This window comes from Amblyomma maculatum, chromosome 11 (assembly GCF_055883805.1).
Source record: "Amblyomma maculatum isolate TAMU_Amacu chromosome 11, ASM5588380v1, whole genome shotgun sequence".
NCBI lineage: Eukaryota > Metazoa > Arthropoda > Arachnida > Ixodida > Ixodidae > Amblyomma > Amblyomma maculatum.
Window position 1 is genome coordinate 115925423 of NC_139354.1, and position 21463 is coordinate 115946885.

A 21463-nucleotide genomic window follows, 5' to 3' on the forward strand; every position below is an offset into this window, starting at 1 on the left:
GAAAATGGCACACAATAAAAAGACGCGCCGGTCTGCAGCTTCAGGCATTACAGATTGGCAATGGAACTGCCGTAGCATCAGACGAAAAAGGGCATCACTACAACTCTATATTCAGAACCACGCAACTACTCCGGATGTCATAGCCCTTCAGTAAAGAGACTGCTCCCCCACCTTGACCGGAAACAATACCATCTCCCTAACTGCAAGCACTGCAATTTTTGCCAAAAACACTCTCACTGCCATTGACCATACACTCAGCAACCAAGTAATTTAGCATATGCTCACTGAATTCCTCCCGCCTACACCAGAGGCTTCATAACAAACTCTTACGACCCACCCCGAGTCACAGGCCATAGCTTCCTCACATTCCTGGCCAACATCAAACGCATATCTGGGTCACATACACTGATAGTAGGCGATTTCAATGCCGGACACACAGCCAAGGGATACCTTAAAACATGCCTAAGGGCACACGCCTGTACAATGCTTGTATGCAACACTCCCTAAGCCTCATCACGAACCCCAACGCCCCTACCCAAATCGGCACTAGCACCACCAGAAACACCACCCCAGACCTTAAACTCACCAACACCCGCTCCCGCATTTCCTACAATGTACTACCAGACATACTGGCCAGTGACGATTACATTACCTAAACTCGTCTGCAATATGATGCCAAACAGTTCATATCTAAGAAACAGCATCTCACTAATTGGAACGAATTTCGTGAGCAATTAGCGGCAGTTACTCCCGAGGACAGCGATCTCCCACTAGAAGCCTGGATACATTTGCTTTGAAATAAGCAAAAGGCACTGCTGAAAAAGTGCAACTCTGTGACAGAAATTCACTAGTAAGCTGCCGCGAAGAACCATAAGAATGAGCCATGCAAGCAAAAAAAAAAATAATAACAGCACAACCTGACCACAAAACGCCTTGCAAAGTAATTTATTGCACCTCCATATAATAAAAACTAACCAACAATGTTTTTTTTTGTGCATTGGTGGCTAACAGTATGAATCTCTCCCAAGTTGTTCCAAGCATAGTCTTCCTGCAAGCACAGGTCACCTTGAGAATGCAAATCACAGAAGCAGCTTTCCTTCTGTAGCGGAGCACATGGCCTACAATGAAGTCGGTCCAATTTTATATGTCTCTAATTAACTTGTTTGCAGAACAGAATTAAAATTAAATTAGACTGCTAACACAAAACAACTTCCAGTTCCAATGCCGGATATGCTCAGCTCTATGTGCCCCGGAGTGTCAGTGTCCTTTCAACACCGAGAAACAACTTGCAAAACAGGTGCAGCATCTCGAAGGCCATTACACAACCTGCTGCAACACTCCTCTCCTGAGGATGCATTTCTTGTGGCACCAAGAGCTTGCTCTAACAAGTTGCCACTCCACGCTTCTTAAGCCATTCAGAACAGCCACTCGCAGACAAGTTGTCCCTCAGTTCGGCGATGCAAACCGGTGGACGGTGCAGGTTCCGCCGTCAGACACGCTGACCACGCACTGTCCATCCGGCGATAGTGCCAGGTCGAGGATGTCGTGCCGGTGGGCCCTCCAACAGACCGTGGGTTGGCCCGTGCGTGTATCCCATGCCCGGACAGCACCATCCAGGCATCCCGTCACCACCGAGTGAGGCCCTTGCCAGAGTGCCCGCGTGACGCCCGCCGGGTGCGGGCAACTCTGCTTCTCAACCAGGGCACCCAAGTCCCAGAAGGACAGCCGGCCGGATAGCAGGCCTGCCGCCAGGGTGCGCTGTTGGCCATCCAGAGATAACGCCTCAACTGTGTTTGCACCGCTTGGGTCGTCGTCGTCACCAGCGCCGCCTGCAGATCAGCCGCTTCTGAAACTGCTTGCATGCACTATGCTGACAATGACTCAGTAGCACCGTAAACTATGTCCAAAAAACTACAACAAAACAACATGCATTTAAGTGGCTGAGTACAGTGAAGGTAAGCTTGAGCTCACTGCTGCGTTACAATGGCCAATAGACTAAGTCATCTAAAAAGAGAGCTGCTAAGACTCAAGAAACGGCGAAGTGGAATTCTGGTGTTGTCACTGCTGACCGCTTCTGCAAGCCAACTGTGGTGGCACTGAAGCTGAGGGGTGAAACTTTAGCTGTGCGAAGGTTCTGCTGTTGTGCCAACTGCGGCTCCCACCATCTACTCCTTGGCTCTATTGTTAAGCCACATGATGCCACCAGCATCACGCCAGCTGACCTATTTGATAACACCGAAGCTCGGCTCAGGGGAGACCATTAAAGAACTCTCAGCTTAAGCAATAGTGAAGACAATTTGTAACAAAGGTCCCTTGCCCAAACAACAGTGGTAGCAATGACCAATGATCAAAGATAACTGAGCCCAAAATACTCGTGTTAATGATTAGTTTTTCAAACCACTGCATCCAGTCAAAGCTTTGACAATGCGGGATGTGACATCAACCCTGTCCATAACAAGCTATCGTCAGCACTGATGCAGCATGAAAGGAAGCACTTCACGCACTGTTGCTTCATTGCACAGTCCATTTCATTCGGCTTCCTTATGTCCATAATAATAATTGGTTCACCGGAAAGAAAAGGTCCACACACCTGGACCACACAGTAAGGGAAGAGAGAAGATGGGAGTGAAAGTGGAAAGATTAAAAGGGGTGTTGTAGGAGGGCTCCGGAGTAATTTTGACCACCTGGGGACCTTTAACGTGCACTGACACCGCACAGCACATGGGCGTCATTTCGTTTCGCCTCCATCGAAACACAGCCGGCGGCGGTCGGGACCAAACCCGGGAACTCCGGCACAATAGTCGGGCGTCTTACCACTGCACCACCGCGGCGGGGCCACGCTTCAAGATTATTTACCTACATTTCGTTGTTGCATGTCTTGAGTGACAACTCAAAGAAAAGGATTGACAGTCGCTCTTGTTGCAAGAGTAGATGTAAGCATGGAATGCAATGCAGGAATGGTGCACTGTGTTAAGTGGTGTCTTACAGATGGCAGTAGCTACACCAGAGTCATAAGGAGACGTCAGCCACGTTTATTAGCTGCACACCGCGTGCAATCTCCTTTGCCTCTTTTGGTGTGTTATGCCAGAAGGTAGTATACCGAACTACAGAGCCCACACCTCAGTCGGACAGTGAGAGCAGATACGCATAAGCATGAAATTTAGGAAAGCCGTAGTGCATTCCAGGGTGCCTCGTAGATGGTGCTACAGTCGGATACAATTGAAGAATGAAGCAGCAGATGCCCCTTTGTTAATCAGATGCTATGCTGTCCAGAAATTGGCTGACGTCATGGGCTGAAAGGGCTGGTCATGGTCATGGGTTGAAAGGGCCCCGGGGCCCTTTCAGCCCATGATGTCAGCCAATTTCTGGAGAGCATAGCATCTGATTAACAAACTGTTCAGCATAAAAACAAATTCAGGGAAGATAACCAAGCAAGGATGTTGCCCCTTAAAAAAAGAAGCGTGTGGCGTTCGCTACTGAATTAAATAAATATGGACAGACCTAGCACCACACAAAAAGAAATCTCTTCAGGGAAATGTATGATCCACGATCAGAGCATAACAATAAGAAACCTGCAATGTAATGGTGGAAAATGAGCAAATAAATGAAATCCAGGAATTTGCACAACTAGCAACTAAAAATAATACGTAGAACCCCGCTGATACGTTTTTCATGGGACCGTAAAAAAAAACCGTAAGAGCCGGGAAGTAGGACAAATTGAAAAATGACAGTAGTGGGCAACTGAATGCATTTATTGCCATGTTATCACTTGAAGAAGTCATGCAGCGTTGTCTGTCGCATCTTTTCGCGTCCGGTGAGCACAACTCGCTTCTCCAAAAGTTGCAGTGCCATGTGGCTCTCGCAATCGTCGCGAACGTACCTTCTGAGAAGGTCCAATGCCGCCACAGCCGATGTAAACGTCGGTTCCGGCTGCGGCGCATCCTCCTCCTCCTCTTCCTCTTCGTCGCCACTGTTGTGCGCGTCTACACACTCGGCCACGATCTGGTCGACAGTCATCATCTCGGAGGTGGCAACGGCATCATCCACAGACACGTAATCGTTGTACACGATCCCGTTCGCGCCAACCGCTTCCATGGCAGTGTCCAGTTCGCAGTCCTCGGGGGTTCCGGGGTTGTCCACAGTTCCTGGTTCTGCTGTGCTGTCTGCGTCGCCGAAGCACTTCGCAAAGCAATTCCTGACCGTTGTGGCGGTGACAGCACTCCATGCCGTGGCCAGATAGTGCATGGCATCCAGGATCGTAATGCCAGTTGGCTGTTGCCCGCGGTCCACAGAGGCAAGGGATTGCTTCACGATGCATTTCCTGTAAAAATGCTTCACGTTTTTGATGATGCCAGCATCTAAGGGTTGAAGGTGGCTGGTGGTGTTGGCCGGAAGGTAAACCACCTTGATGTTCCGCAGCGACGTAGTGTCCTTAGGATGCGCGGAGCAGTTATCTAAAAAAAGGACGACTTTTCTGTCCTGACAGCCCATCTTCGAGTCCATGTACGCGAGGAACTCGTCAAAAATTGCGCACGTCATCCAAGCCTTGCTGTTGTTCTTGTAGTGGCAGGGCAGGTAACGTATATTCTTTAGGCAACGTGGGTTTCGAAATTTGCCGATGACCCACGGCTTCATCATCTCTGAGCCATCCGAGCTGCAACACAGCAAAACGGTGAGACGGTCTTTGCTGCATTTTCCGCCGTGGCAAGCCTCACCTTTCAAGCTAAGCGTCTTCGAGGGCTGTACTTTGAAAAAGAGGCCCGCTTCATCGGCATTGAAAATGTCCCTAGGTTCGTAGCCGTCAATAATGCGCGCCACGGTCTCTTTCCAGCTGCCCACAGTAGCCACGTCCAAGCTTGCGGCCTCCCCATTCACGGTTCGGTAGCAAATTCCGTGCCTTCGTTTAAATCGGTCGATCCAGCCGTTTGACGCACTGAAATCGACGATCCCGAGCTTGTCTGCTATCTCCAGTGCTTTTTCGCGCAAAATGGTGCCATCAAAATTAACACCTGCAGCTCTGGCTTGCTTGAACCATTTGTACACCGCCTCGTCAAGCTGCACGTGCTCCGCACCGCGGGCTTGCTTGCTTCTGATGTCAAAGGACCGGGCATTTGCTTCGATCTCGTTTCTTTTCGAAACAATAGAGTTGAGGGTGGATGGCGTAAGTCCCAGTTCCTTAGCGATGCACACCCGCTTCCGCGTTGGGTTTGCATCCACAGTGCGGAGAATATTCAGTTTATCCTCCAAGGATAGCGCTTTGCGCTTTCTTGATGCCATCTTGCTGTATTTACGTGCTGAACGGTTGGCACGCGCCAGGTGGGCGATTGAGTGCGCTGGACGCATGTGCACACGACCGCGGAACGAATTCACAGCCGGAAAATACACGCGGAAAGAGTCCTAAGCTCGGCAATTGTGAAGTCAGTCGCACACACACCAACCGCACAAAGGATGGAGCATGGAGTAATGAAAGACAGCAAGACGCAAAAAAAAAAAGCGCAACTACTGCTGCTGATGATGATGACGCAGCCTGCCCAAGCGTCACTAGTGCCCTCTGTAGACACGCCAGCAACGCTAGGCCAAGCCAGGCCAAGTCAATTCGCCGAAAAAGTAAACATGGCCGTCGCTGCTTGTTTTTCGGGTTGGCTTGGGGTGCGAGTTCACAACGTATCATGCGGGAACGTGTCCCAAGCTACGACATAACAGCGGGGTTTCTAATACATGGAAGTCTATGAGAGTCATGCTGGGACTCGACCACAAGGACGTAGCAGCCGGGAAAACGCAGCACCCGGGAACGCAACAGCGGGGTTCTACTGTATTATGGATAGTAAAATCTCATTAAGTACAACTACAAGCAACTGGGAAACCAGCTGCAGTTACCCGAAAATCGAGCTACCAAATGTGACCTATTTCCCCAACCCAGGGCAGAAAAAAAGAAAATGTTGGAAATGCTGTGAAGCTTTTTACCAACAGCGTAAAACCTGTGACATGTGTGTGGTTTTTGGAATGCTGACAACACATAAGCGACAGCGACATACATTGCCATGAGAATGCCGAGGTATGCTTCCATAAATAAGAAATGACCCGTGATGGGCCCGCCAACATCGAAAAGCAGCAAGCTGCTGGGTTTGGATGGCTGGCAAATGTGCAGCAAATAATTGCAATCATTGCGTACCAGCAGCTAGCTCAGAATCTGGAACTACGCAGCCAGACTTATTTCTCGGTCTAGAGATGGGGTCCTGCTATCATTGTACCACTAGCCACACGCACGCGGCACAGGTGTACGGATCATGATGCACCAAGGTGCCTTGTTTCGCTGCCAACGAAATGTGGCTGCTACAGCAGGAATCGAATCAACGTCCTCAGGCATAGCAGTTAACTGCCCTAACCACTAAGCCACTGGAGCTGGGTAGGAAGAGTTGTGAAGAAGAAAGCAAAAGCATTATAGGAATGGGTGTTAGGTATATCCGACACATGGAAGGATCAAACAAACACCTGTATACTTTCAAGTTTCCAGTGTGTTGAAACGCATTATCAGCTATCTTGTTTTCATTATATGATATGAGGGAAAGCCCACTTAGAAGAATTTCGCACAATGGCTAAGCCTAGCAGCATTTGAAAGTGATCGGTTGACATGATAAATGACGGAGAAGAAAGTTAAGGGGCGAGCTTTCAGGCAATGGAGCTTAAGGGTCCCATTCAGCGAAGAACCAGGTGGTGTCGGCACACCACAGAAAAAACCCAGGTAGGTTGAAAATGGTGCACATCACATGAAGAGCGGGAAAATCGAAAAGCGAGTAAAACATCACACAAATTGTGATGACAGTGTTACAAAATGACTCAAATGCAAGTAGGTCATGCAAGCATATGAAATTGATAAACTGGACTGAAAACAGAATTTAAGGTGAGATGGGAATCGTATCCTGCCACCCTTGCATCCCAAATCAGATGAATACCTGTTAAAATCTTCTGGCTTGCACGCTATGGAAGCGATGCCACACTCGGTAAACAAATGTAGGAAAAATAAGAGGCCCATGATGACATGCTCAGGGAACCAACAGTCACTGACACCACGGAGAGCAAACGAGATTTCCTTGGTATTTATCAATGTCAAATGAGAATGTACTATCACCTTTGATGCTTCACCCCTTGCACCTAGGCACTGCAAAAAAGCAACTGTGGAGGGCCAGTGCCACTAATCTGTTATTTATGTCGCAAGCACTCGTTAGCACATATCCAGTCGATTGCACAACATGTTACTCGACCACAGTTTGTCGAAATTGCAAACGTAGTAACTGGGAAATCGTGTTATCCGGGAGCATATTAACCAGAATAAAAATAGTGTAGCTCCATGGGAGATGTTTTACTGCCCGCGATTCTGAGCGCATGAAATGGGAAATCGTATGAACCAGGAACATATAAATGAGGTCATACTGTAGCAGCAGCCTACAACTTTCCAAGTGCGAACAGAGCTGATCAAGCTTCTCGTCGGCATTTCGAAATGACAAAAATGCACCCCCAGCCCCCTTGCAGGCACAGCGTCAATGAACACCCAAGGTTGGCAAGCATGGTTTTCCCTCTGGCCCCATGGCAGACTTAATATGTCACCATTAGGAATAACAGCGACACAGATGAGATATGGTGTCATACATGTGTCTTTTCCACTCCAAAGATTTCCCTTTCCATTTCCTCATTTTCTAAAGTCACCGCTTCCTATTCTACATTGGTGGGGGACAACTTCATAAAGAAGGGAACATAATCCCCACAAACAAGGTAAGGTATGCAGCCCACTAGACCTCAAGCTACTGGCAGACAAGAGCAACCGTCAAGGATGCGATCATTTTGGTCCCAGCTGCAGTTTCACGATGAGTCTTGATATATAAAATCAGCAGTCAGCATTCCTTGGCAACTCCATAGACAGCCACTCAATTCAACTTTGAAATGGAATGTACCAACCTTATGCCTTTCTTGAAAGCACATTGGACATTATGCACTTCCAAGCCACCCAACAACTCACAAAGTCCTGTGTAGGAATTGTCTGCAGAATAGAAAACTGCCAAGAAAAGAAAGGAGCCGCAATTGCAGACATCAACGAAAAGGGCGACATGGCCAGCTTGTTAATTTCGAGCAGGTCATCAGGAGAGGGCTTTTTTTCCACCCTCCCCTGAACCACCAACTTGAAGACTGCACATTAACATGAAGTAAGACGTTCATGGCACGGCCACGGGGGCACAATAATCAGCTCTGTAAATAAGCTCCCTTACAAATAATCTTATATTGTGATAAAGCTGGGGGTTGGAGTGCATGGGGAACCCTGCAGGTAAAACCAGGGGTACCCCAGCTCAGCAACTACCCTCTGCACCCTACCTCCTGCGCTCAGTGCCAGCGTGGCCAGCAGCCGGCCTGTGCTGGCATGCAGCAGTCGCACGTCCGTGGCAGCCGTGGCCACCAGCTCACCGCCCACATCGAGGCAGGTGACAGCTGCCGGGTGTGTCTGGGTGGGCCCCACCAGGGAGTGGGTCGTCGAGGAGCTCTTGAGATCCCACACGCGCACAGAGCCATCATCATAGCCAGCAGCGGCACGTCGGCCATCCGCCAGCACGCGCCCCACCCCACACGACACGCCAGGGCCCTGCATGGTCTTGCACTGGCCGCTGGGCACCTGCGACAACACAGTCATTAGATTGAAAAAAAGAGGACAAAAGTTCAAAGCATTCCTTGAGAGAAAAGTAGCTCACATAGTTGATTTGCTTTGCAGGAAAAAAAAAAAGCTATCAAATAACATCTCTCTGCAGGCTGCTGGCTACTGCATATACTCAAAGTGGGGGATCTGAATAAAAAGAAATATACGAATAGTTTAACCCAGTTAATCACAGAATATCATGCAGCAGTAGGGTGTTTTGACAGGATTGTGTTTGCTATGTCAATTATTAAACATCATTTATGGTGTGTTAATCAGGTGGCCATGCTTCCAGACCACATGTTGCATGTATGCTGCAGCACTAAAGGTTCCGAAATCATTGCAGAATCCACAATGGAGAAATGCGAAACCTGCACACAGTACATTGCACGCCCCTTGTTGAACACAACCAGCATTCCGCTGAACGAATCAAAGTTCACCGACATTCTAGAATTGGTTTACAGAAAAGGAAAGGTGCAGTATCTGTCACACTTGATACTGTGGACACTTGAAGTACCTCGGAAAGGTCAAAGGTCAAATCTGCTACAGACATCGGGGTTTTGGCGAGATGTGGGTAGTAGTGCTGCAGCCCTAAAAATGTAGCACTTGTGGTCTTGTGTTTGCATTTATGAGATGGCACTAAGGTCAAGAGAGGCAGCATCGCTGATCGTGTATAGGGTATACTCTGCCTGCGGGCGCAATAAAGCTTCCTCTTTGGGCACGGTAGTCACACCTCTCATCACTCCAGGACAAGGTGCCAGATATGGGATTGGTGTTTATGAATGTGGCAGATGGTACAGACACTGAACACTGCAAGCTCAGCATTGTGCATGCTAAAATTTCCGCACTAAGCCCGCACCACTGTTCACCTTTACAAGCCCAGGAGAGTGGCCACTGCTGTCAAGAACGTGTCCAACAGTGCATTTGGTGGCCAAATTGCAAACTGCATATTGAACACCTTGTGGCTCATGCCAAAAGCGCTGAAACTAGAGTTGTGTGTTTTAAGCCACTCATACCGCTTCCTACACCAAAAAGTAGGCAATGGCAACACCTAGGTATTGGCTTGCTTCAGTTCAAGTGACGCAACCACATTCTGGTTGTCGATCAGCCCTCCAAATTTCCTGAAGTGGTGACACTAGTGCCAGCATCGGCACCAGTGATCACTGTTGCTGGCTGCCTTGCTCGCTCTGGGATTGCAGACAGAAAGAGATCTCAGTTCACATCCAAAGATTTCACCAAGAGTGCTTGAAATTACAGATTCCGTCACTAGACAATAGTTCTCAACAGCCTCAGAGTAACAGAGAGGCCGAGTGTATAGTGCAGGCCCAACACCTGCTTGAAAAATGCTATGATCTACGAGCGTGAATCCAAAATGGTCTCCAATTCTTTTAGAGGTAGAAATAAATAACATTTATGACAAGTGATAGGCATTTTAAGAAATGAACACTCTTCTATTTTTCTACACAGCCACCATTTTCGTTCAATGCATTTTTGCAGAGCGCCGCCGCGGTGGTGTAGTGATAAGAAGCCCCACTACTGTGCCAGAGTACCCAGGTTCGATCCCGACCGCCCGCGGCTGCGTTTCGATGGAGGCGAAACGAAGAGGTGTCGTGTGCTGTGCGATGTCAGCGCACGTCAACGTTCTTAGATAGAGGCAGTAGGAAAACTGTGCTGGCGCACCGCGCTGCGAAGTTGGCCCAAACAATCACTGGTCTGGCGCCCCTCCTTCCCGCTGCGGTAGATGGGTGAGGCCACAGAGTTAATACGCAGGCGGATATTTTGTAACCTTCTTCCTTTAACAATGCAATAAATAAATAAATTGCGTTTGCGTTTTTAAACACACTTTTGTATGCATGACAGCCACCGCGTCTACTGACAATGTGGGGTTGTAACAGGGGGATAAATTTGTTTTCCCCGCTTAATCACGGCTGACAGTCCAAACCACCGATCGCACCCGGTGATCGTGTGCGCTACCGAGCGCACGCCGACCTCTGCGGGCCGTGCTTTTGGGAACAAAGGAACAACATGTGCTGACAACAAACAGGCATTTATTGCTGCAGTAACAATGCCAGCTAGCAATAAAACACGCTAATGAATACAGGTCGTCTGATTCACCAGCAAGGTTAAAGGCGAATGTTCGCCCACACTAGGGCAGGGTATAAACTCCGAGGTCGGGCAGGGCGAGCAGGCGAGAAAAGTAACACAGGAAAAGTCTCACAAGGCCTTCGCCTCGCCGGTAACCGCGTAGTCGTGCGAGGATACGTCCGCTTGCGCTGAGTTCCCGATGCCCAAGAGAACTGGCTTTCCCGGCATGCACAGGCGGGAGGCTTCTGTGGCTACCCAGCTGCTGCGACGCTGGCACCATCTATCGATTTGAAGCCGACCTTAAAGGGGATGATGGGAGACCGTTCCCCACATACCCCCCAACCTTAAATTCACCCACGCGCCTGTAAGTACATGCTATGGAGATGCACTTGAACTTGCACATTAACTTTCATGATGCACATGAACTTGCACTTGAGGCAGGACCTTCCAGCAGAGGTAGCACCGACGACGTCCTCGCAGACTTTCGCGGCACGCCGATAATAGCGTGAAGGTCTCCGCAGGATGGCTAGCATGTCACGTGGGCTTCAGTACCTGCAGGTCAATGTGCAGCGGGGCCGATGAAAACTGCGGTCGGGAGTCCATAGAGGTGGCGCCACTTTCTGGAAGGCAGATGCAGACAACGCCAGAGAGGGGCCCAAGCTCAGCCAGGTGCTCTTTTGGCGCAACGCCAGGGATCGCGGGGAGTAGACCACGTGTCCACAGGACCCGCAAGGCCGGCTGAAAGCTGCAGGCCAGGGTAGCAGCAGCCAGATGTGACTGTTGACTGGTCTCGCCACAACTGCTGCGGGTGGATGTGCTGAACAGGATACAGGCAGCTCCGTCGCAGCAGGCAGCAGCGAGACGATGTCCAGAAGCTAGTAAGCCGGGGTGGCTCCGGTGAACATGCATAATTGCCATAACGCCCTCCGCATGCCTTTAATGTAAGTCATGAGAGGCGGCACCGGCATCCGCACGGGCCTTGAGGCTCCGTACGAAACTCGCTGGCAAAATGTGTCATGTGGCTCTAAAACACAAAGTTTAAGTGAACAAAGCCCTTTCTTGAGTTGAACGAGACTGCTCAGTTTGTGCGAGAATACCATATAAAAAAACAAAAGTGGGCAGCAATGTGCTTCCGCTTTACAACACCACGGTCCTGGCAGTCATTTCTTCTGGCGTGGTGCAGGCAGCTACGAAAGCCTTAGGCCTAATAACCACTATAACAATGACCGCCTTAAAAAAAAAAATGAAAACAACCCGGAAAAGGGCTACGCACACAAAGCCGCGAGGAGACATCGACTCATTGGGATGGTCCTACCCCACGCACTGTACGAAGCAGATTTGCGATTGGCGCCCACTGTTCCGGACGGTGTCGGAACGCCCGGTGCCGAGTTACAGTACCAGCAAGTTCGTTGTGGCACCCATGGCCCCAGGCCACTCGGCTCCCAGAGCCCACGACTCCTGGAGTAGCAAAAGAGACAGAAGAGAAAATATGTACAAGAAAACTTGGACCACCCACGCGGCTTCTGTACTCACTCGCTTCAGGCCGGCAACTCCGCGGGCGCTAGGCCCCGCACTTCCTCAAATTGAAGGAAGTTCTCCAAAGGGTAAAAAAAAATGTGCTGAGCATGTCGAAAAGTTCAAACATGCTGCAGCGGAAGTCACCTCGCACTCAAGAAAGCATGCCGCAGGGCCTAGCGATCAAAATTCACTTTAGGCCTATGCACTTGTTATGTCCGGACAAAGAACGTCCCTTGAACCGAACAAACAGTCGTCCAATGTTTCAAGAGCAGGCCCCACGTTGTGCACTAGGTGTGGGGTTGTAATAGGGGGATAAATGCGCTTTCCCCGCTTAATCGCAGCTGACAGTCCAAACCGCCGACTCCACCAAGTGACCGCGTGCGCTACCCTTTGCTGGCTTTCCCGGCGTGCACAGGGGGAGGCTTCTGCGGCTACCCAGCTGCTGTGACGCTGGTGCCATCTATCGATAGTTAATGTTAACCACCAATGCTGACGCCACTTTGCAAAAGCTAGAGTAAATACCGCAGGGGAAAGCCGACCTTAAAGGGGACGATGGGAGATCGTTCCCCACGTGTCTGAAGCAAGGAGGTTGCAGACGCGGCTCAAGCGGGTCGTCTGCTACCTGCCTGCTTGAGATATGTCTGCAAACGTGTTGGTGTTTCATGTGTACAAAGATGTGTTTAAAAAACGCAGGTGCAGTTTTATTTTCCATTGCGTTGCTGAAAAGAAAGGGTTAGTATTATTTTAAAATTTCCGCCTGTGCATTAGCTCTATGGCCTCACCCATCTACCGCAGCGCCCCTCTCAGCTCAAGCCAGATCGGCAATTGTTTTGGCCCACTTCGCACCACACAGTTTTCCAACTGTCTCTAAGAACCTTGGCACACGTTAAAGATCCCCAGGTGGTCGAAATTACTCCGGAGACCTCCACTATGGCTCCTCTTCCTCTCTTTCCCCTTTCACTCCCACCTTCCTTCTCTTGCGGTGTAGTTCAGGTGTCCACAGAACAAGTGTGACAGATACTGCGTCTGTCCTTTCCTATGAACAAATCATTATTATATCTGCAGATGCTGCAGCAGTTTTGTATGCCATGCCAGCTCACTGCCATGTCGTTGAAGCACTGGACTAAACTTTCACTTTGACAATGTCATTGAACTGCCTTCCGAATAGATGTATTTTAACTCTGGAAACAAGTTATAGTCAACTGGGTACAGAGTCCACACTGAAGGGTGTGTGGGTGGGTGATGATTTCCCGTTCGAATTGTTGCAGGACATAAAGTTTGATGAGCGATGTGGGGGGCGGGCGTTATTGTAGAGAAGTTTCACACTTTTGCTCAACATTGATCTTCCCTTATCCCGAGTTGTTTCAGCATATCCTGAGTTGTCCGAGTTTCAGTGTCTCACAACACACACCTAGGTGTAAGCATCTATTATGCGGTCCCAGGAGCCACGACTTTGCCAGCAGACTCTGTTCACTTGAATTTTTGTGGCATAGGTGAAGAGGAATGTTACCATTCACATGATTCCTATCCTTTCTCTGGTAAGAGGTAAATACCCAGGTATCGTCCCCCATGACAATAAAATCTAAAATGTCTTTTCCATCAGCACAGTGCTGAAAAAATTACCGGGAAAAGTCAATTCGCTCCCGTTGATAATCTCAAGTGAGCCTTGAGGGACGCAGCTTGTTGTACATTTTCCAACATTCTAATTTTTTGTGTTAACATCCTTTGGATGGCTGTTCGTAGTATATCAGGAACCAAATGTAGAGAACATCAAGAGTGATCCTCTCACCTTTTTGCATCATTTCTTTAACCACCATGACTTTTCTTGTTGGAAATTTGAGGTCTCTCGCTCCTTCATCGTGAATTTTAGTGTGACCAGCCGAAACCTCCCTACACCATGCGCGCTTTGGACATTTATGATATCCACGCATCAGTCTCCATATGCCTTCATCACATAGCTAAGATTTCTGATAGGTTGAATGAAGGGTGCTTGAATGCAATAATTTATTAACTGCATAAACTCTGCACCTGGCAGTAGAAACAAGCAGGAGCTCCAGTACAAATGGCTGCCTAAGCCAAGACTGACTGGCTCAGCGGGCTGAGCGATGGCCTGTTTGGGAAAGGAGGAAGTAGTGAATAAAGCAGTTTAGCTTATACAGCCGTGCTAATGTTTCTTGTAGCCCCTGCATTTTGGAAACCTTACTTTTGAGATTACCCTTCGTAAACCTGGCCCTTCTCACTTATCTTTTGAGACGTGCTGTGCACTGAAAAAAGAAAAATGGTCACAAGAAAACGGAGAGAGGATCCTATCCTGTCCTATTCACTCTCAGTTTTCCCGTGATTGTTTTTTCCGCGCACGGCACTTCTTAACTTTCGCTACCACGGGAAAAAGGGCAGTTTTTACTAGGTGGAAGGAAATATTTTTTGGCGACTAGACACTAATGCCTTATTGACATTGTTTCATATCAAAATGTACCTAAAAAAATGTTCCATTCAATAATATAAACGTTGCTATACATTTATTACACAAGGTAGTGAAAAATTGTTTACAATTCGAAGATTTATATAATGAGGATATCATTCTTGAAAAAAGAGCAAAACTTAAAAAATATCAAGAGTGAACATTTCTAGATATACATTTTGTAGCTAATTATGTCATAAAAAAGATGGCACAATTGTCTGAGGGTATTGCGGAACACTGTTCTTTCGGCAAAAAAAAGAAGAAAAAAAAAGGTTAGCGTGGGTGTGTTGCATGCCATTGTCCAAAGCAGTCCCTCGTGGGGATGAAACACAGATACACACCGCATAGCTCACAGAAAACTGCAGTCTTCCTTTCAACTTTGCTTCTCTCATAGCAAAGCTTGCAGTTACGGCACTTTTCTTGCACCTGGGGCTTGTGCTCCGGCTTCTTTAGAGGAGGGGGAGGGTGAACATGCCTGTCGTCCATCCTAAAAATCTGGTTGACCAGCTCAATTTGGAATGCAAGCTGGTCAAAGCCACTCTTTCTGGTGAGCTCCTCTATCTCAGGGTGATGTTGACTGTGTCCTAGGAAGATTATAAAGCTGTTGATGACAGCAATGTCTATACAGTGAAAAAACCGGCTTCCACCCCCTGACACACTTCATCAGGACATTATAAGAAGCAATAAGTTGACCAAACTTGCCAACACCAAGAATGCCGTTATATTGTAGTCTTCTGTCAAGAGCGGCTTTCTGATGGGGATCTTTGTCCATTGGTCTCCTTGCTTGACGTTTTGAATTGGAGTGACGTGACTATTGGCAGTGTATGCTGTGCTCATCATGTTTACAGCATGCTTCTCTTTCCACTGCAAATACAGCACATCATGGCACTGCAGCCAGCGAATGCCCCCTCGAGTTGCTCTTTTCTCCCAAGTGGTGTCTTTCGAGTGGGAGGGAAATCCCTGACGACCTTTGTGCGTTGTTCCACAAGAGAGAGTTTTCCTCTCAAGGAGATGTTCAAAGAGAGAGGTGAATGTGTAGAAGTTGTAAAAGTAGATAATGTAGCCTTGATCCAAATATGCATCACTCAGGTAGGTTACAATGCCATAAGCTAGACCCTTTGAGCTGGGTGTTTCTCGCTTCCCGGTGTAAATACTGAATTGCACAGTGTAGCCTGTGCTTGAGTCAGCAAGGACCCACAGCTTGTACCCCCATCTGACCCCTTTGTTACGCATATGCTGCCGAATTTCCGATCATTCTTTTGATTTAATCATTCGTTCGTCCACGCATTGCCAGCTTTCCATTGCGGACGGGGTCAGTCTCCTCCGGGTCCATGACACTGAGAAACGCAAGGAATGCAAAAAATCGGCTCCTGGGCATAATCTTAGGTGGAATGAGGCCTGAAAATAACTCTGAGGTATTCCAGTATAGATGGAGGCGAGGCAGTTCCACAATTCTCATGTAGATCAGGATTCCTATGCACTGCATCACTTCGTCAGGGCCGAATTTTTCCATGAGCCGTCCTTTTCTGCATATGTATGCTTCTCTAAAATATGCGTCCATGCATATTTGTTTGTGTTCTCACAGATCATGTTGATCAGCTCAGCCGTGAAGTATAGTTTGAAGATATCGAGAACCCGCACGAAGCGCCGTGTTTCACTTCGGACCGCGCTGCCAACTACGACTTCCGGTTTTTCATTTCGGAAAAAACTGCAAGCGTTCCACAGCTGCTGGCAAGGAATCAAGTCTGTAAGACGTTGAGACCCTGAAAATAAATAATATAGCTGTGAGCACATGCTCCGCCGCTCATAACTATTTATTAGTAATCGAAACACACGCCGCACATAAAACCGACACTCACCCGCTGGATGTTCCAAATTGACTTGACGTATCCTCCTATATCGGTGCTGAAATCTGATGTGTCCACATCTTTTTCTGGCTCACTACTGTTGACTGCTTCCGAAAAATCAACCGCTGAAGCGCTCGATTGGCGAGAAACAGGATGCCTTCTAGGAGCGCCCACGCGCGATGACAACGCCATGATCGAGGTGCAAGCTAAGCAATCCGAAATATTTCGCGGTGCGTGCAGAAGCGCCGCAAAGCAAAAGACCAACAAAACAAGACGAAGCACGTTGTTTGTTTCCCACTTTACAACCTAGATGGCGTTAGGCACCTGCAAACCGTGCGAGAATTTAAATCGTCGATCAGATTGATCGATTTGAATAGGTGCGGCAGCGAAAGAGTTAAAGATCATGTACCAACTAGCTCGTTGAAAAGTTTTACTTGTCACTTATTGAGACAGCCTTGCGTTTCAGGTGTATTTAGAGCACAATTACATGTGGGACGAAAAGTATGCACTCGCCTTCCGAGATAGCCAAAATGACTTCTGATGGCACTGTCAAGCCATGGGGAATTAAAAGGACAGGATTCTACAGCCAAGGTGCAACAGGTGGAGAACTACAAACGCCATCACAGTACAAGCAATCAGAGAAAGGAATTTGGTTAATATTTCCTAGTTAAATTTACCTCTAAAGTACTAAAATGGATAAAGGAATATTTAGCACACTGTACTCCATTCATCTACACCTATATTCAAGCCACTAATTCCTTCCAGTATCATAAGGGCATCCCTGGAGGGTAAGTGCTTGGTCCCCTTCTAATTTTAATATATAGGTTTGTTGCAAAACTCACAAGCCAGCTTCCCTGTGAGGCAGAAATTAATGCACTATTTTGAACTATTACATCGAAGTAAGTCTCTGCCGCCATTGTGTAGGAATATCTGCGGTACAGGGAATCTGACTTGTAGGTTTTGCAACTGGTCTATATCGACTTACCCAGGCATGCTTCATTTAAAACCCGCATGTTCTCTATCTGAACAGTAGAGCAGGCAGACAGGCCTTTGTCAGTGAGAATCCTACCTGCCACATCCAGACTGTGCCGTCTGCCGTTCCGGCAAGCAGGACGTTTGCCTGGCGATGCCAGTCTATCCAGTTGAGGTCCGTGCTCATTTCCAAGTCGCACACTGACTGCTGCGTCCCCACGTTCCAGACATGCACGGTGCCACTCATGTCAGCCGTGGCCACCAGGGTGGAGTCGTGGTTGAAGGCGGCAGCCGTCACAGAATCCGTGTGGCTGTTGCATTCGAACACCAGCTCTCCAGATTCGAGGCGCCAGATGCGGCCGCTGTCGTCTTCGCCACCCGTCACCAGGTACCGGCCATCACCAGACACGGCACACACAAATGCCGATCCTTGGTGGGCGGTGAAGGAGACGGCAGCCTCATCCAGAGGTGTGTCATCTTCTGGGAGGTCACCACCGGCTCCCTCTTCCTCGTCTTCATCACTGAGGTCGCTGGCTCCATCCTCGTAAATCTCGACGATCTCAATGTCGTCCATGTCTGCGGGTGCGTCGTCATCGCTGCTGTCACGGTCGTTCACGTCCTCCATCCTGGGCGGCGTGTCACAGCGCATCCGCCCACAACCTGCTTTGTCGCACTGGGCCAAAGAGAGGGTGCAGACACAACAATCATCTCTGCCATCAATCTAACTAGCAGAAAAAAGTTAGCAGGACAGACGAGATTATGAAGTTTAAGTGGATAAGATGGCTGTAGCTGGCAGAGGACAGGGTTAATGGGAGACATATGGGCGAGGCCTCAGCCCTGCAGTATAGTGAACTACAATCTAGTTTACTATATCTGCAGTAAATGTAGTCAAGCTGATAATGATGATGACGACCTATGGCTGACCCTCTCCAGTGTCAGCTGTGGCCACCTCCCCTTCCTCCACCACCTTTCTTGCCTCATCCCAGATTCCCCTCAGTCAACCTGTGTGCCCACCAATCATCCTTCCTTCACACCACGTGCATTGAGACTCATTTCTAAAGAAGTAACAAACCAGCACAATAGGATACACTGATACCTAAAGAAGCTGCATTCAGAAAACTGTTTTCTTGTGCAGACAAACTGTTAGAGCGCAAAAATGAGACCAAGTTCTTTTCTGCAGCAAAGGCAGTTCACGTCACTATTCAAACTTGGTCATAATTACATCACTCCTGTAGAGGCTTTCCTTCTACTGTGCATCAGCCAGCGCCTTCCTGCTTCAACAAGGCCTGTGCATTCCCCAATTTCAACTTCTTTTATAAAGTTCCTGCCACCGCCAACGAAGCACTCAAATCTAGCCTTGGCCTACCTTTCTCGTTCCTAGTCAAGTCTACCATACAGCAACATGGCGCCACTATCAGCACGGGAGATATGCATTAAACAGAAAAGACGTAGCTCTGGAGCCACTAGGTTCACTGCTCTACTAAAAGCTCAGTTATTACACATTTTCTTGTGCAGATTAGTTACCTGCTGATCTTGGCCATGTTTCGTATAAATGACTCATTCCTACTCACAGTGTCATCAATTGCCTTGGTAAATACCTGGTACTTAATGAATAGTAAACTGATTGGTCAATTTTTCAAGTCCTTGACATCTCTTTTCTTATGGATTAAGATAATGTTAGCGCTCTTTTGAGATTCTGGTATTCTCAAGGACACAAGGCACAACAAATTACAAGGTAACCAGTTTTTCTAGCTCAATCTCTCCACCGTCCTTCAACAAATCTGCAGTTACCCGATTCCTCCGCAGCTGCTTTCCCCCTTTTAAGCCTATTGATTAGCCTTGATAGCTCCGCCAGTTTCATGCTGTAGGTTGGGCTGGAAGCATGCTTACACGGTTCTTAATCTTTTGTCTCCTTAGATAGTTTAACAGCATCTTGTATTAGCTGTCTTACCACCTACTTCCACTGCGCACTCACTAATGATATCACTGAAATTACTGTTCGTTGATATCCTCACTCATAATGGCACATAGCCACGGCGGAGGATTGGCCAGGGTGCATTGCAGATACAAGCACGCTCACAGGCAAGGAGTGAAGTATTTGGATAATTTTGTGTCAAACTAGAATAAAAACAAAAATATAAAGGAAAACAAAAAGCAATGAATTCTAATTCTAGCAGACCAATCTACCTGATGTAATTTACAGTCGTGAACAGGATCGAATGCTGATTTCAGGGTGTATCCCTTGGTGCTTGCCTCGAAGGAAAGGTTAATCGAAATAGAACAAGGCCCTGCCGGGTGGCACAGTGGTTAGGGCGATCGACTACTGTGCCCAAGGACGCAGGATCGAATCCCGACCTTGGCCACTTTTCGTTGGAGGCCAAAAGCTAGGTGCCCGTGTGCTGTGTGATGTCAGTGCACGTTAAAGAACCCCAGGCGGTCGAAATGTCCGGAGTCCTCCACTAGGCATCTCTCATAGACTGAGTCGCTTTGGGACGTTAAACCCAAAAACCAAACCAAACCAGATAGAAGAAGTGCTCGTCGAGCGAGGGGGAATCTACAAGTAGTCGAGCAACTGCAAGTAAATTCTAATGAGAGAAGCAAACCACTGGCAGGAAAGGAAAAATTGATCTATGGACTCAATTTTACTACAAGATTCACAAAGATTGGTCACGGATGGCCTCGATCTACGTATAGACTTAGCCTAAGTTTTTTTCAGCGCAACACGATCATTTTCCTCTGCCAAAGCCAAATAACTGAACTGCAGCGAGAACCCGAATCTCTAATTTCTCTCTTGCTGCTAATTCATTCAAAACTTTATTGGAGGAAGACAGGTTTTGACGAAAATCAACGGTGGCGCCGAAAGAAAAAAAGAATGAAACAGAAAAAATAATCGGCATGATAATGAAGAGGCTGACGAGAAGGAAATGCGATGATGGGCAGCTGATGTTGTAGAATAGCCTGTAAAATACATAAAGGAGAGTAAACAGAACAACGGAAAGACAAAAAGAAACATATAGCGTTGTATTATGGCCTATCTTCCTGAAACAAAGATATCTGAGCTCAGGGATTCAAAACTTGCATCCGTCATACGCTATTCCATTTTCTTCTCAAATCTGGACTAATTCAAGACCTTCAATAAACGTCCGCTTTTGTCAGCGTCCACTTCGTATGTGCTGCTTTTGCCAAAGCACACACACTGATAGTTTTCTTCTTGCTGCATAATAAGTGAGCAGTATTGTTTTTCGCCATATTGACGTAAACACGTAGTCACATACACACGCAGTGAATGACGCCGAGGTCAAGCATGAATAGGCAGCAGGAGACAGCTCTCAAGCTTCGGAGGTGCTCACCATCGGATTGGAAACTTGTGCTAAATGCAGCCATTGCCAACTCTACGGCTGACACTCGAACAGCTACTCAGCCTCTAGTGGAACGCCGTCTGGGTCTTGCGAAGTCCCACAACGAATGTAAGAAAGCTAAGCCGACGGTTCTCTCGGCGAAAGGCAGCTACAGAAATTTCACGTGATTGCCGTCTGCGTGTCTTGTAGTGCTTACTATATCGCGTCTCTCTTTCATGCGCAGCCGCCGCGTGCTTACCCGTTAACACCACAGTATCACCACTGAAAACGCCTCGACCCGTCTCTTGCTTGCACTGGCGAAATCATTTCACAGCACCCGACTCAGGAATAGATTTGCAGCCAACATCGACGGCAGATCACGGTTACGCGTTCACCACTCATGGCCAGCGCCATGAAAAAACATTGTTGCTCGCCCCTGTTGTTCTGGTTGTTCTGCTGTCAATCGTGCTGTTGTCGGGAGTCAGAAAGAGTTAAAATAAGTTTTAAATAAAACTTATACAACTAAAATTACTGTTTAAAATAAGCCATAATCGAACACACAATA

At 47.9% G+C, this 21463-nt stretch overlaps 1 protein-coding gene across 2 annotated transcripts; it reads right to left on the reverse strand.

Annotated features, from left to right (window-relative positions):
• Positions 1 to 929: 929 nt before the first annotated feature.
• Positions 930 to 21350, reverse strand: LOC146174787 (angio-associated migratory cell protein). 2 transcript variants are annotated; one of them, XM_084583950.1, is made up of 4 exons: positions 21158 to 21350; positions 17658 to 18233; positions 8365 to 8659; positions 930 to 1829 (listed from the first exon to the last, which is right to left on the reverse strand). In XM_084583950.1, the coding sequence occupies exons 2-4, from the start codon at positions 18207 to 18209 to the stop codon at positions 1447 to 1449; spliced, it is 1230 nt and encodes a 409-aa protein (XP_084440076.1). In that variant the 5' UTR covers positions 18210 to 18233; positions 21158 to 21350; the 3' UTR covers positions 930 to 1446. The 2 variants fall into 2 exon arrangements, with proteins under 2 accessions (XP_084440076.1, XP_084440075.1); XM_084583949.1 differs by lacking the exon at positions 21158 to 21350 and adding an exon at positions 20911 to 21105.
• Positions 21351 to 21463: the final 113 nt, after the last annotated feature.